The 12911-nt window shown below is 47.8% G+C and overlaps 1 protein-coding gene across 2 annotated transcripts in view; it reads right to left on the bottom strand.

Moving 5' to 3' along the window:
• Positions 1-12911, bottom strand: part of MRTFA (myocardin related transcription factor A) — a 286868-nt gene that overhangs the window by 9598 nt on the left and 264359 nt on the right. For both annotated transcript variants that reach the window (XM_075321914.1, XM_075321915.1), the window contains one exon: positions 5564-5624. In XM_075321914.1, coding sequence (XP_075178029.1) covers positions 5564-5624 — 61 coding nt within the window. The remainder of the gene's footprint in view (positions 1-5563; positions 5625-12911) is intronic.

Genomic DNA, 12911 nt, shown 5'->3' with positions numbered 1-12911 from the left:
TGTCAACAGGTGGCTCCCCCTGGGCCCCTCTTAGCAGAGGCCCTGGCTGAAGAAGTGTCACAGGGGCCGAACATTGCACACAATGAGGGTCAATGGAACCTGCCGGCAGCTGGGTCGTACAAGCGACGCAGGCAGCATAATAAGCCTGTGTTTTTGGCACCCCTGCCTTTTGTGGGCGCCATGCTATTGTTTTCCCTGAGTAACACACTAGGGTATATAGCCAGAATGAACTGTGCTCATACAGTGTAAAATATATACTAAAAACAAATAATGTATCAGTACACTACAGCACCATGAGGCTAGCACCACAGGTGCTGCTTACCATCCGCCTAAAGCGGTTATGAGGCCACCAGAGACCGTGTCTGGGTCTCTCAGGGTTTGTCCCTCTCTGCAGCGTCGTAGGAGCTGACAGGAAATGGCTGCGGCGTCCTGACGAGAGGAGGGAGCCGTGGGCGTAGCCGAGGTGCTCACACTGTGCACAGTGAGGGGGGTGGAGTATGGAAATCATACTCCAGCCCTCAGTGCTGCTCTTCCGTGCAGCGTCCCGCCCTTCCCCTGCCTGTCAGGGCTGAGGGCGGGAGAAAGGGAAACTAGGCCGCAAGCCAAGCCGGGGACTCGAGTATAAGCGTGGCCGCCGTAAAAGCGCGGCCAACGCCGAAGTCCCCGGCGAACTACAAGTCCCAGCCGCGCCGCAGTTTCCCATGGCAGCGGCGGTTAGCGCGGTAGCCCCTACATATAAACACACTCAGCGACGCTGAGTGTGTAATGGCACAGTTTAACCCGGTCCCCCGGTGCACTAGCACACCCAGCAAAGCTGAGGTGTTGCCGTGCGCGGTCCCCACAGGGATACAGAGTACCTTCACGTAGCAGGGCCATGTCCCTGAACGGTACCCGGCTCCTATCCAGCAGGCTCCACAGGAGTTGTGGATGAAGCACGGTCTCAGTGCCTGGAGACCGATAGGATCCCACTTCACCCAGAGCCCTGAGGGGGATGGGGAAGGAAAGCAGCATGTGGGCTCCAGCCTCCGTACCCGCAATGGATACCTCAACCTTAACAACACCGCCGACAAGAGTGGGGTGAGAAGGGAGCATGCTGGGGGCCCTATATGGGCCCACTTTTCTTCCAACCGACATAGTCAGCAGCTGCTGCTGACTAATCTGTGGAGCTGTGCTGTGCGTGTCTGACCTCCTTCGCACAAAGCAAAAAACTGAGGAGCCCGTGGGAGCACGGGGGGTGTATAGGCAGAAGGGGAGGGGCTTAACACTTTTGAGTGTAATACTTTGTGCGGCCTCCGGAGGCATAGCCTATACACCCAATTGTCTGGGTCTCCCAATAGAGCGACAAAGAAAACTGTACCGCTCAGGCTACTCAAAACCACATTCAAGAAATTTATTACCCCTTTAGGTGCTTCACAAGAATCAAAGCAATGTGGAAAAAAAAAATTAAAATTTACTTTTTTTACACAAAAATGTTACTTTAGCCATAAAATGTAGCATTTCACAAGGGTATCAGGAAAAATTACACCATAAAATTTATTGTGCAATTTCTCCTGAGTACACAGATACCTCATATGTAGTGGAAATCAAGTATTTGGGTGCACGGCAAGACTCGGAAGGCAAGGAGCGCTATTTGACTTTTGGAGCTAATTTTCCATTCAAAAAGTCAAATGGCGCTCCTTCCCTTCCGAGCCCTGCCGTGCACCCAAACAGTGGTTTATGACCACATATGAGGTATCTATGTACTCAGGAGAAATTGCCCAACAAATTTTAGGATCCATTTTATCCTGTTGCCCATGTGAAAATGAAAAAAATTGAGGCTAAAAGAAAATTTGTGGAAAAAAAAGTACTTTTTCATTTTTACGGATCAATTTGTGAAGCACCTGGAGGTTCAAAGTACTCACTATGCAACTAGATAAGTTCCTTGGGAGGTCTAGTTTCCAAAATGGGGGTCACTTTTGGGGAGCACCAATGTGTAGGCACACAGGGGCTCTCCATACGCGACATGGTGTCTGCTAACAATTTGAATGGAAAACTAGCTCTAATTATTTACGGACACCATGTGGCGTATGGAGAATATGTAGTGTATGTCAGGTTGGTGTGTGTGTGTGTGTAGTGTAGTATACATCAGGTTGGTGTGTGTGTGGTAAACACCACACACATCAACCTGACGTACACTACACCCCACACCACCCTGACTTAGTGTATGTTAGGTTGGTGTGTGGTGTATGTCAGGATGGTGTGTGTGGTGTATACTACACCACACATACCAACCTGACGTACACTATACCACACACACATCAACCTGACCTACACTACACCACATACCAACCTGATGTAGTGTATCTCAAGTTGGTATGTGGTGTAGTGTAGGTCAGGTTGATGTGTGTGTGTGGTTTAGTGTACGTCAGGTTGGTATGTGTGGTGTAGTATACACCACAAACACCATCCTGACATGCACTACACACCAACCTAACATACACTAATTAAGGTTGGTGTGCAGTGTGGTATAGGGTAGTGTACCTCAGGTTGGTGTGTGTCAGGTTGATGTGTGGTGTAGTATAAACCCCCCACACACACACAGACACACAAACAAACACACACTACAACACACACCAACGTGACGTACACTATACCACACCGCATACCAACCTGACGTAGTGTATTTCAGGTTAGTGTGGTGTAATGTACTTCAGTTTGGTGTGTGTGGTTTAGTGCACTAGCGCTAGGTTGGGGGTTACTCAAACTTTACTGTGGGTCTTCCTCCATGGCCTCCGGCTTCTTCTACTCCCGGCCTCCGGACTCTTCTACTCCCGGCCTCCGGGCTCTTCTACTCCCGGCCTCCGGGCTCTTCTACTCCCGGCCTCCGGGCTCTTCTACTCCCGGCCTCCGGGCTCTTCTACTCCCGGCCTCCGGGCTCTTCTACTCCCGGCCTCCGGGCTCTTCTACTCCGCATAATCACAGGGGCGTAATCACCGGGGCGCAGGGGGACGCAATCGCAGGGGCGCAGGGGGGCGCAATCGCAGGGGCGCAGGGGGGGCGATCGCAGGGGGGGCGATCGCAGGGGGGGCGATCGCAGGGGGGGCGATCGAAGGGGGGGCGATCGCAGGGGGGGCGATCGAAGGGGGGGGCGATCGCAGGGGGGGCGATCGCAGGGGCGCAGACCGCAGGGGCGCAGACCGCAGGGGCGCAGACCGCAGGGGCGCAGACCGCAGGGGCGCAGACCGCAGGGGCGCAGATCGCAGGGGGGTCCGGGTGATCGGCCCCCTGCTGCCCAGTGATCGGCCCCCTGCTGCCCAGTGATCGGCCCCCTGCTGCCCAGTGATCGGCCCCCTGCTGCCCAGTGATCGGCCCCCTGCTGCCCAGTGATCGGCCCCCTGCTGCCCAGTGATCGGCCCCCTGCTGCCCAGTGATCGGCCCCCTGCTGCCCAGTGATCGGCCCCCTGCTGCCCAGTGATCACCAGGGCGGGGGATTGATCACTGGCAGCAGCAGCAGTCACTCACATCAGCCGGGTGTCAGAAGCAGGACACCGGCGGAGAGTGATCACAGAAAGCGGAGGTCGGGGAAGGCAGTGGAGGTCAGTGTGGGTTGGGGGGGGTAGAATCGGACGGCGGGGGGAACGGAGGTCGGGGTGGGGGTGGGATCAGACAACGGGGTGGGGGGGGGGCCGGAAGACAGCGGGGGGGGGGGGGAAAGGAAGAAAGCAGAGGGGAGCGCGGAACAGCACAGAAGGGAGGGGAAAGACAGCAAAGAGGGGAGAAAAACTTACCGGATGGTGATCGGTGGCGGCAGATCGCGGTGGCAGCGGCAGCACGTGACGACCCTCTTCAGCGTCGCAGTCCACGGTCAGGATGAAGCTGAAGGGGGAGGGCACCCACCGGTCACATCGCTCCTCCACATCTGATTGGAGGGATAGCATCACATGGACGCTACCTCCAATCAGATGGGGGGGGAGAGCATTACACGGAGCTCTCCCTGCTCCAGCCAATGGCTGATGATATTGCATCATCAGCCATGGCTGGATTGTAATATTTCACCAAGTTTGATTGGTGAAATATTACAATCGTTCTGATTGAATGTGAAAGTGACACTTCCAACAGCCAATCAGAGCGATCGTAGCTACGGGGGGGGGCAAAGCCACCCCCCCCGGGCTCAACTACAAGTCCTTATGTACCTGCAGCGCTGGTGACATTTCAGTAAACCCGGTCACCAGCGCTGCAGGAACGGAAACCCGCCATGACGCATACGATGCGTCAAAGGTCGGGAAGGCACAAGGTTTCATGACGCATATGGTGCGTCAAAGGTCGGGAAGGGGGGTTAAACTTTTTAAATCCTTTTTAAAAGAGGTTGTCTACTATTATCTATGTCTTATGGATTCCGGAGAAGAAAATGGGTGTCTTGCCGCGCTACCACCAAACCAATAGATGTGAATAAATTATTCCATGTCTTCATTCAATTGCACAGGTCAACGTGTTTCGGAGATTGCAGTCTCCTTCCTCACATCAAGCAAATGACAATCTTTTGCTTGATGTCCTGAGGAAGAAGACTGCGATCTCCGAAACGCATTGACCTGTGCAACTGAATAAAGGCATGGCATAATTTACTCACATCGATTGGTTTGGTGATAGCGTGGCAAGATACCAGTTTTCTTCTCCTGAATCCATTTGTCTACTCGGGGCTGCAGCTGTTCACCTGTATACTACGCGATTATAGGAGTTGTGACTTTCACAACCCCTCTAGGTGAGTTCTCTATGTTTGCCTGGTAAGACCCTATTGCGCTTTTATCCACAGCTCTATTCTCCTGGATTATCTACTTCTTGTTGATGCTTGTCACACCATGAACTGCTGTGCAAGTGTCCTGAATAAAGTTAGACCGCTACGGGAGAAGTCCACCATTTAGTTGTCTTGGGAACGTGCCATGGGTGTACAGCACAATCTGGCAAGTAACGTTCCTTAGCCCCAGGCATGTGTTGATAGTAGGCTAGTGGAGGCCACGATATCCTAGTAGGGCCACAATCTAGGTAAATTGTGGCCCTAATAGGACACTGTAGCCTCCACTAGTGATGGTACAGTTTAAATATGCCGCCGTGTGACAACACGTGCCTGGGCTGAGCAACGCTACTGGCCAGAGCGCCCAGTATACCCTCGGCGCGTTACAAGGCAAGTACACAAGGGGACACTCCCGCAGCAGTATAACTTTATCCAGGACATTTACATGTGCATTACTCCAAAGTTTACAGTGTCATATATGGACATTTATATTCATCTACTGGGTAGCATTTTTAACGGAAAAGAATTACATTTACTGTTTTCTAGCATATAGTACTTTTCCACTAATTTTTTCAATTGAATTCAGCAACGTATCAAAATGGTTAAACAGCAGCAATTTGAGGCAGTTGCTGCTGTTACAAACAGATACTGGCTATAGAACACAGCCAACATCTGCAGCAAATAAAGTCAACTTAACTCCTGACCTAGTTTCATGCATATGGACCCTGGAGGAGAAATATATACTTTTCACCCTATGGCTATGTTTCTATTTAAAATTTAGCAGAATTAACTTACCTAAATTGTTTATAAAATTGTCAAAGAAATCACTAATTTGTAATCCAGTAGGCAGTCCATTCTGGTAGAAAAGGTGAAAAAAACCACAAAAAGTCAGTTAAGAAATGTTATGAAAACAAACAAATTCAACCCTACCTTGTCTTAAGTACATGCTTAAAGGAGTTGTCCGACATAAACTCCAAAAAAATGTTTAAGTTAATCCGTGCTGTATTGTCATATAAAATACCCCATCATTATTTTTTTTGTTTTCTAACTTTTGTTCCTCTTGATTTTTCACTTTATTCTCTGCAACACTTTGTTTACATTCAGCACACCCTAACATGACATGCCTGACTGCCGAACTCAGTCACAGCTGGCACCGGCCGGCCTCATTGTTCAGCCCCACCCTCTGCACACACATTCCTGTCAGTATTCTGCCCCAGCACCTGATAGATAAATGAATACTATGTAATGAAAATTATATATAGCCCCTAATGTGAGTCTATAGGATATATACACACATACCATACACACACATACACCTAGAGTTATATATTATATATAATCCACCCTCATGCACTCTCTTCTCTCCCCCTGTGCTGTCTCCTCTGCCCCCCAGCACTCCCGTCTCTCACCCATGAACTCTCGTCTCTGACCCCCCCGCACTGTCACCCATGAACTCTCCTCTCTGCCCCATCCCACCCGCTCTGTCAGCCGTACCCTCTCTTATCTGTTCCTGCCCCTGCTCTCTCTTCTCACCTGTGCTGTGTCTTCTGCGCTGTGATGATTGTAGCGCCCTTACAGCTGAGCGATGCAGAGCTCAGTGCTGTTGTTCGCTGGTGTCAGGTGACATCCCTGCTCTTTGCCCCTGACTGTATTCAGAAGCCAATGAGCACGGGATGCTGCATTCATCACAGAGACAGTGCACGGGGGAGGGGGGAGGGGTCACAGTTGGCCGTACACCATACAACATAATGAGCTAAGGGCACTGTCAGGCAAACAGCGCTGATGGTCTCCTAGACAGAGAGGGCAACCCTGTTTGTCCAGCACATACAGGGCACAGATAGCAGCTTACAGGGAGGGGGGCGGGGCTCATCACACTCTACCTGCCCAGGGCGGCAACATGCAGTGTCTGATTTGCATGTCAACAACGTCCTGCCCCTGTTGACATGAAATGACCGGAAGTAGCAAAATCACAGTAGGAGCGGTCACATGAGCACTCTGAGCCGGGGGAGAGGGGCTGACAGCAGGACAGGTAAGTGGTGACTATCTGCTTACCTGTCCCAATGTAGCCCAATATGGAATAATAAAAAAAAACCAAAATAAGACGGATAACCCCTTTAAAGTGGTTGCTTAAATTACTGTGGGTACGGAAAGTATTAGGACCCCTTTAAATTTTTCACTCTGTTTCATTGCAGCCATTTGGGAAATTCAAGAAAGAGTGAAAAATGTAAAGGGGTATGAATACTTTCCATACCCACTGTAAATGGAGAACAGGTACAGATGGATGCAGAAATAGTTGGATGTTTTGTATTTAAAATTAGATAACTGAGATGCAATTGAAGTGTAAACATTTAAAGAAACCTGTCACCAGATTTGTCCTTTATAAGCTGCGGCCACCACCACTGGGCTCTTATATACAGTATAAGAGCCCAGGCCGCTCTGTAGAACGTAAAAAACATCTTTTATTATACTCATCTGTGGGGTGGTCTGATACGTTCCGGTCCGATGGACATCGCTCTCTCAGCACCGGTGCCTCCTCTCTTCTTGTGATTGCCGTCATCCTTCCTGCTTTGTGTGGATGACGTGTCCTACGTCATCCACACAGAGACCTCCATAGCTCTCCTGTGCACGTGCGCTTCTCTCTGTCCTGCTGAGGATAGATGAAAGTATTGTAGTGCACATGCTTGGGCGTTCTTTGACCTTTCCCTTCACCTCTGCATTACAATACTTTGCTCTACCCGCAGCAGGGCAGACAGAAGTGAATAAGCATGAGCAAAATGGCAGACTTTGTGTGAATTATGTAGGACGCATCATCCACACGATGCAAGAAGGATGGCGATTGCAAGAAGATAGGAGGCGCCATACCGAGACCAGCAATACCTATTGGACCCAACCGCTCAGCAGGTGAGTATAATAAAAGCTGTTTTCTATGTTATACAGATCGGCCTTGTCACTTATATACAGCATTCTAGAATGCTGTATATAAGAGCTTACTAGTGGTGGACGCAGCTTATAGGGCTAAAATCTGATGACCGGTTCCCTTTAATGTTTTATTAAAAGGGTTGGACAAAAATATCCTGTGAAACGTTTGGGAACGAAAACCATTTTTCTACAAAGGCTTCTCATTTCACGAGCTCAAAAGTAAATGGACAAATTACAATAAATAAAATGTTAGTTTTTAACACTTTGTAGAGAATCCTTTGCAGACAGTTCCTGAAGTCTGGAAGCAATGCACATCACCAAACACTGGGTTTCCTCCTTTGTGATGCTTTGCCGGCCTTTATTGCAGATGACTTCAGTTGTTGCCCGTTTGTGGGTCTTTCTGCTTCAAGTTTGGAATTTGGTGATCTACTCAGCCATTGCAGCATATTTATTTTACTCACTTATATAGCTTTATTAATTTCACAACGCCTTACAGATATGATCATCTCTGTCCCCATTGGGGCTCATGATCTTAATTCCCTATAAGTATGTCTTTGGAGTGTGGGAGGAAACAGGAGTGCGAATACAGGTTGATTTTAGGTTCACCTGTCCAATGAATGCTTTTCCAAAACTGGGCAGACTTTTTTAGATTTTTTATTTTTTTTTGGCAAAGTCTAATCTGGATTTTCTATGTTTAAGACTAGAGATAAGCGAGCAGTAAAATGCTCAGGTGCTCGATGCTCGGGTCGAGCATTTTGAAATGCTCGGGTGCTCGACCCGAGCCCAATATTAGCCTATGGGATACTCGACCATTTTTCCGGTGGCACCCCCGGCCGTCTGGAGAAAGCTCACAAATTTATAACAGTGCTCAAATGACATGGGAGCAGCATGGGGAAGACCCCCTGTAAGCATTTCTGACTCCCAGGTTACTGCTGTGAGCAATGTTGTCTGAGTATTAGGGGGAGGAAGAATCCTGTGTTCCTCCTCCCTTGTGACATGTGTGACATGCACTTTCGCTTAGTAGCGTATGTGCGGCAGCTTCTCTCTGCCTGTACATTCACTGATAAGCGAAACCAAAAGTGAACAGTAGAAATAAAAATAATATATTCACCTGTCTGCAGACTCCCGGGACACGTCCGATCGGCTCCAGGACCTGCTGGTGATCAGCTGATGCGGTCACCTGACAGCATCAGCTCATCGTATAAGTCCAAAGGTGAGGCTGGCTTTTTACCGCCCAGCCGGTTTAAACGATCAGCTGATGCTGTCAGGTGACTGCATCAGCTGATTACCGGCAGGTCCTGGAGTGATCGGACAGGAGTCTGCAAAGAGGAATATAGTTTTTTTTTTCTACTGATGCATCAGCTGATTGTGTAAATGGCTTTTAAACAATCATCTGATGTGTCATGTGATTCAGGTCCTTGAACCTGATACAGCTGATTGCTTTGCCTTCCGGTAAACCGATCAGATGATATTGGGTTCGGACATTGCGGGACCCTCGACCCAGGACTACGGCGAAGGGGGGGTTCTTTAGTTCATTAAAGATGGAGTCACTAATTCTGTTGTGTTTTATTTCTAATAAAAATATTTTTCTCTGTCTTGTGTTTTCTTTTATCTCTACTAGAAATTCATGGTGACCATGCCTAATATTGGCAAGACACCATGAATTTCAGGCTTAGGTCCAGCTGATAATACCCAGCTGGCCCTAACCCCATTATTACCCAGCGAGCCACCCGGCACCAAGGCCACTGGAAGAGTTGGATACAGCACCAGAAGATGGTGCTTCTATGAACGCGCCATTTTTGGGGTGGCTGCGGACTGCAATTCGTAGCAGGGGGGGCCCAGAAAGCTTGGGCCAACCTGTGCTGCAGATAACAATCCCCAGGTGCTTATTTGTAGCTAGCTGGACACAAAAATTGGGCGAAACGCACATCGTTTTTTTAAAATTATTTCACGAAATTCATTAAATAATTATGCAAACTGGCAGCTGGGGGTTGGGGACAGCGTGTTCCGGCCTCCTATACTGGCAATGGAAAACCTTGGGAAGCCCATTTTTTATTTTTTTTACCCAAAAAACTAAAAAAAACAAAAATGACGTGGGCTTCGCCATATTTTTGTATGCCAGCCAGGTACAGCAGGTACATACGGACTGCCCCCAACGCCCAGCTGCCTATTTGTACCCAGCTGGGAACCAAAAATATAGGGAAGCCCTTTTTTAACAAAACAACATAGCCAGCACCAAATGTGCACTACTGCACTAAAAATTTGGAATTTTTAGTGCTGAAGTGCACATTTAGTGCTGGCTTTTTGTTTTTTCTTCATTGAATTGGTCGGTGGCTGACCCCCACCTTGCTATGCACCCCAATTTGGGATGTATTCCACCTGTCTAGATTTTGGCGGTTGGTGGTTGTTCACATTCAGTCATCAGGCCCTGTCCACAGGCTATTTACCTCATGCAGCATTTGCTTGGGCCTGTCCCGCCCACAGCCACGACTCATCATAGGTATGGGATTGAAAAAGACCAAGTGCTGCTAAGAGCAGTTCTACTATTTCATATGTGAGGCCGTCTGGCACATGTAGGACTGCCCCAAAGAAATTTGGGGTAGCTCAAGAAATTGCAATTTTTTGCCAAAAATCTCAAATTTTTATAAGTACAGCTTGGAATTTTTAGTGCTGAAGTACACATTTAGTGCTGGCTTTTTGTTTTTCCTTTTTTTTTTATTATTTCATGAATTTCATTAAATAATTTAAAAAAAAATAAATAAATAAAATGACGTGGGCTTTGCCCAATTTTTGTGTCCAGCCAGGTACAACTAGGCATCTGGGGATTGGAATCCGTAGCGCAGGTTTGCTCAAGCTTTCTGTCGCCCCCCCACCCCCACTGCGAATTGCAGTCCGCAGCCGCCCCAGAAAATGGCGCTTTCATAGAAGAGCCATCTTCTGGCGCTGTATCCAACTCTTCCAGCGGCCCTGGTGCCGGGTGGCACGCTGGGGAAAAAGGGGTTAATACCGGCTTTGTTTTACCAGCTGGTATAAAGCCTGAGATTTTTAATGTCAGGTCAAGTTTGACCTGGCCATTAAGAATCTTCAATAAAGGGTTAAAAAAAAAAAAAAAAAAGACACCACACAGAGAAAAAATACTTTATTATAAAATAAATACACAGACACACTTAGGGACTTCATCTTTATTACTCCCTCTTACCCCTCCACGATCCTGGTCTTCAGTTTTCTTCAACCCATGCAGCTCTGCTATATCACACAGCACAGGGAGCAAGAACGCTGCTCCTCCCCATGCTGTGTAATCGAGTAATCGAGCAGAGGCTACGGCGGGTTGGTAGACGTTGACGTCACCGCTGCCACCATTGCCATAATAACCTACTGAGTGAGTTACTGCAGCAACGATGATCTCCGATCAGCTGATTTCCAGAGGCGCTATTCAGCGGCTCCTGCGGCGCTGGTAAACAGAGAGTTAACTCCTGCGGCTCCTGCAGGAGCCAGTGCATAGTGGCCTCTGTAATCAGGTGATTGGAGATCACCAATGCTATAGTAACCCGCTCGGTAGGTTACTATGGCAACGATGGCAGCGGTCACGTTACGTCTCCTAGTACCTACACTACCTAAGACACACAGTAAATCTGTCCCTAGCTCAGCAGCAACTCCCCCTACACTAGCTGACTGTGGCTCACACTGCCGAGCAAAGCGCCATCAGCTGTCATATAGAGCTGATGACGCTGTGCGGCCAGCCAATCACTGTAATGCCACAGACATGTTGGTTGTGGCATTACAGTGTGTGACAGCTAATCCCTGCCTGTGGGATGACTCTGTAAATACCGCCCACATGCAGGGAGGGGGAGCCGAGCATCTGCCCGAGCATCTAAACGGTATTCGGAGCTCGCCGAGTATACCGAGCACTGAGATGCTGGGGCGAGCACAGAGTAGCGGCGGGCATGCTCGCTCATCCCTATTTAAGACTGATAAATGATTTGCACTTTGTGGTGACCCTCTGTATTTGCGCTCATAAAATTTTTTCTTTATGGTAGACTTAGATCTTGAAACACCTACTTCATGGAGAGTGGTCTTCACTTTGGGTTGAAGGGTTTTTTCTTCACATGGAAATGATTCTGTGATCATTCAGCAAGGTTGTTGTGATGGCAGTCAAACCACGTGCCCAGTGAATAACATTGTCTTCCATGAACTTCCAGGCTTTTTTGAGGTTCCAAGCTTACCAGTGCACTCTTTTTTTGCAGAATTTTTTAAACTATTTGGCTACGTCTAACACGTCTCATGGATTTCTTTTTTTTTTTTTTTTTCAGCCTAATGATGGTCTGTTTCTCTTCCATTGAGAGATCCTTTTACTGCATGTTGTGAGTTCACAGCAACAGCTTCCAAATGCAAATGCCACACCTAGAGTCAGCTCCAGACCTTTTACCTGCTTAATTGAGGATGGATTAATGAGGGAATAGCCCATTAAAGAGCTTATGAGATAAAGTGCTTTTGAGATAACTGTCTAATTACTTTTGGACCATTGAAAAGAGAGAAAAGAGGCAACTACATAATAAAGACCTGTAAGTCCTAAACCCTTACTCCAATAAGGATGTATACCCTCATATTAAAGCTGAGAGTCTGCACTTAAGCCCATATTGATTATATAAATATATCTCAAATATGTTTTGATAATCAGCTGAAATGCCAAAATTTGTGTCACTGTCCCAATATTTATGAACCTTACAGAATAATGAAATCAATGAACTAATGATGACTGTGCACATCAGGTAGCACGATACTATGTAAGTAAAGTGCAGGGCAGTGTACACATCTACTTAAAGGAAATCTGTCACCAGGCTTTTGCTGCCCCATCTGAGAGCAGCATAATGTAGAGACAGAGATCCCGATTCCAGTGATGTGTCACTTACTAAGCTGTTTGCTGTCATTTTGATAAAATCAATGTTTTTTCTTCTGGAGATCTAGCTCATTAATATGCTGGACTACCTGGCAGCACACCAAGTAGCCTTCCAATGATAACATCACTATTTAATCAGGAGTAGATCAAAACTACACTAGGCAGCCCAATAAGTGACACATCGCTGGAATCAGGATCTCTGCCCTAGATTATGCTGCTCTCACTTTAGGTGTTAAAAACGTGGTGACAGATTCCCTTTAAAGAGGACCTTGAACCAATGTTTACATGTCAAAACTGGATAAATAATTTAAAAAGGACTGAAGATCT

The sequence above is a fragment of the Anomaloglossus baeobatrachus genome, chromosome 8 (genome assembly GCF_048569485.1).
Source record: "Anomaloglossus baeobatrachus isolate aAnoBae1 chromosome 8, aAnoBae1.hap1, whole genome shotgun sequence".
NCBI classification, from domain to species: Eukaryota; Metazoa; Chordata; class Amphibia; order Anura; family Aromobatidae; genus Anomaloglossus; species Anomaloglossus baeobatrachus.
Note: the sequence above shows the minus strand (reverse complement) of the source record. Positions and strands in the feature narration are given on the sequence as shown.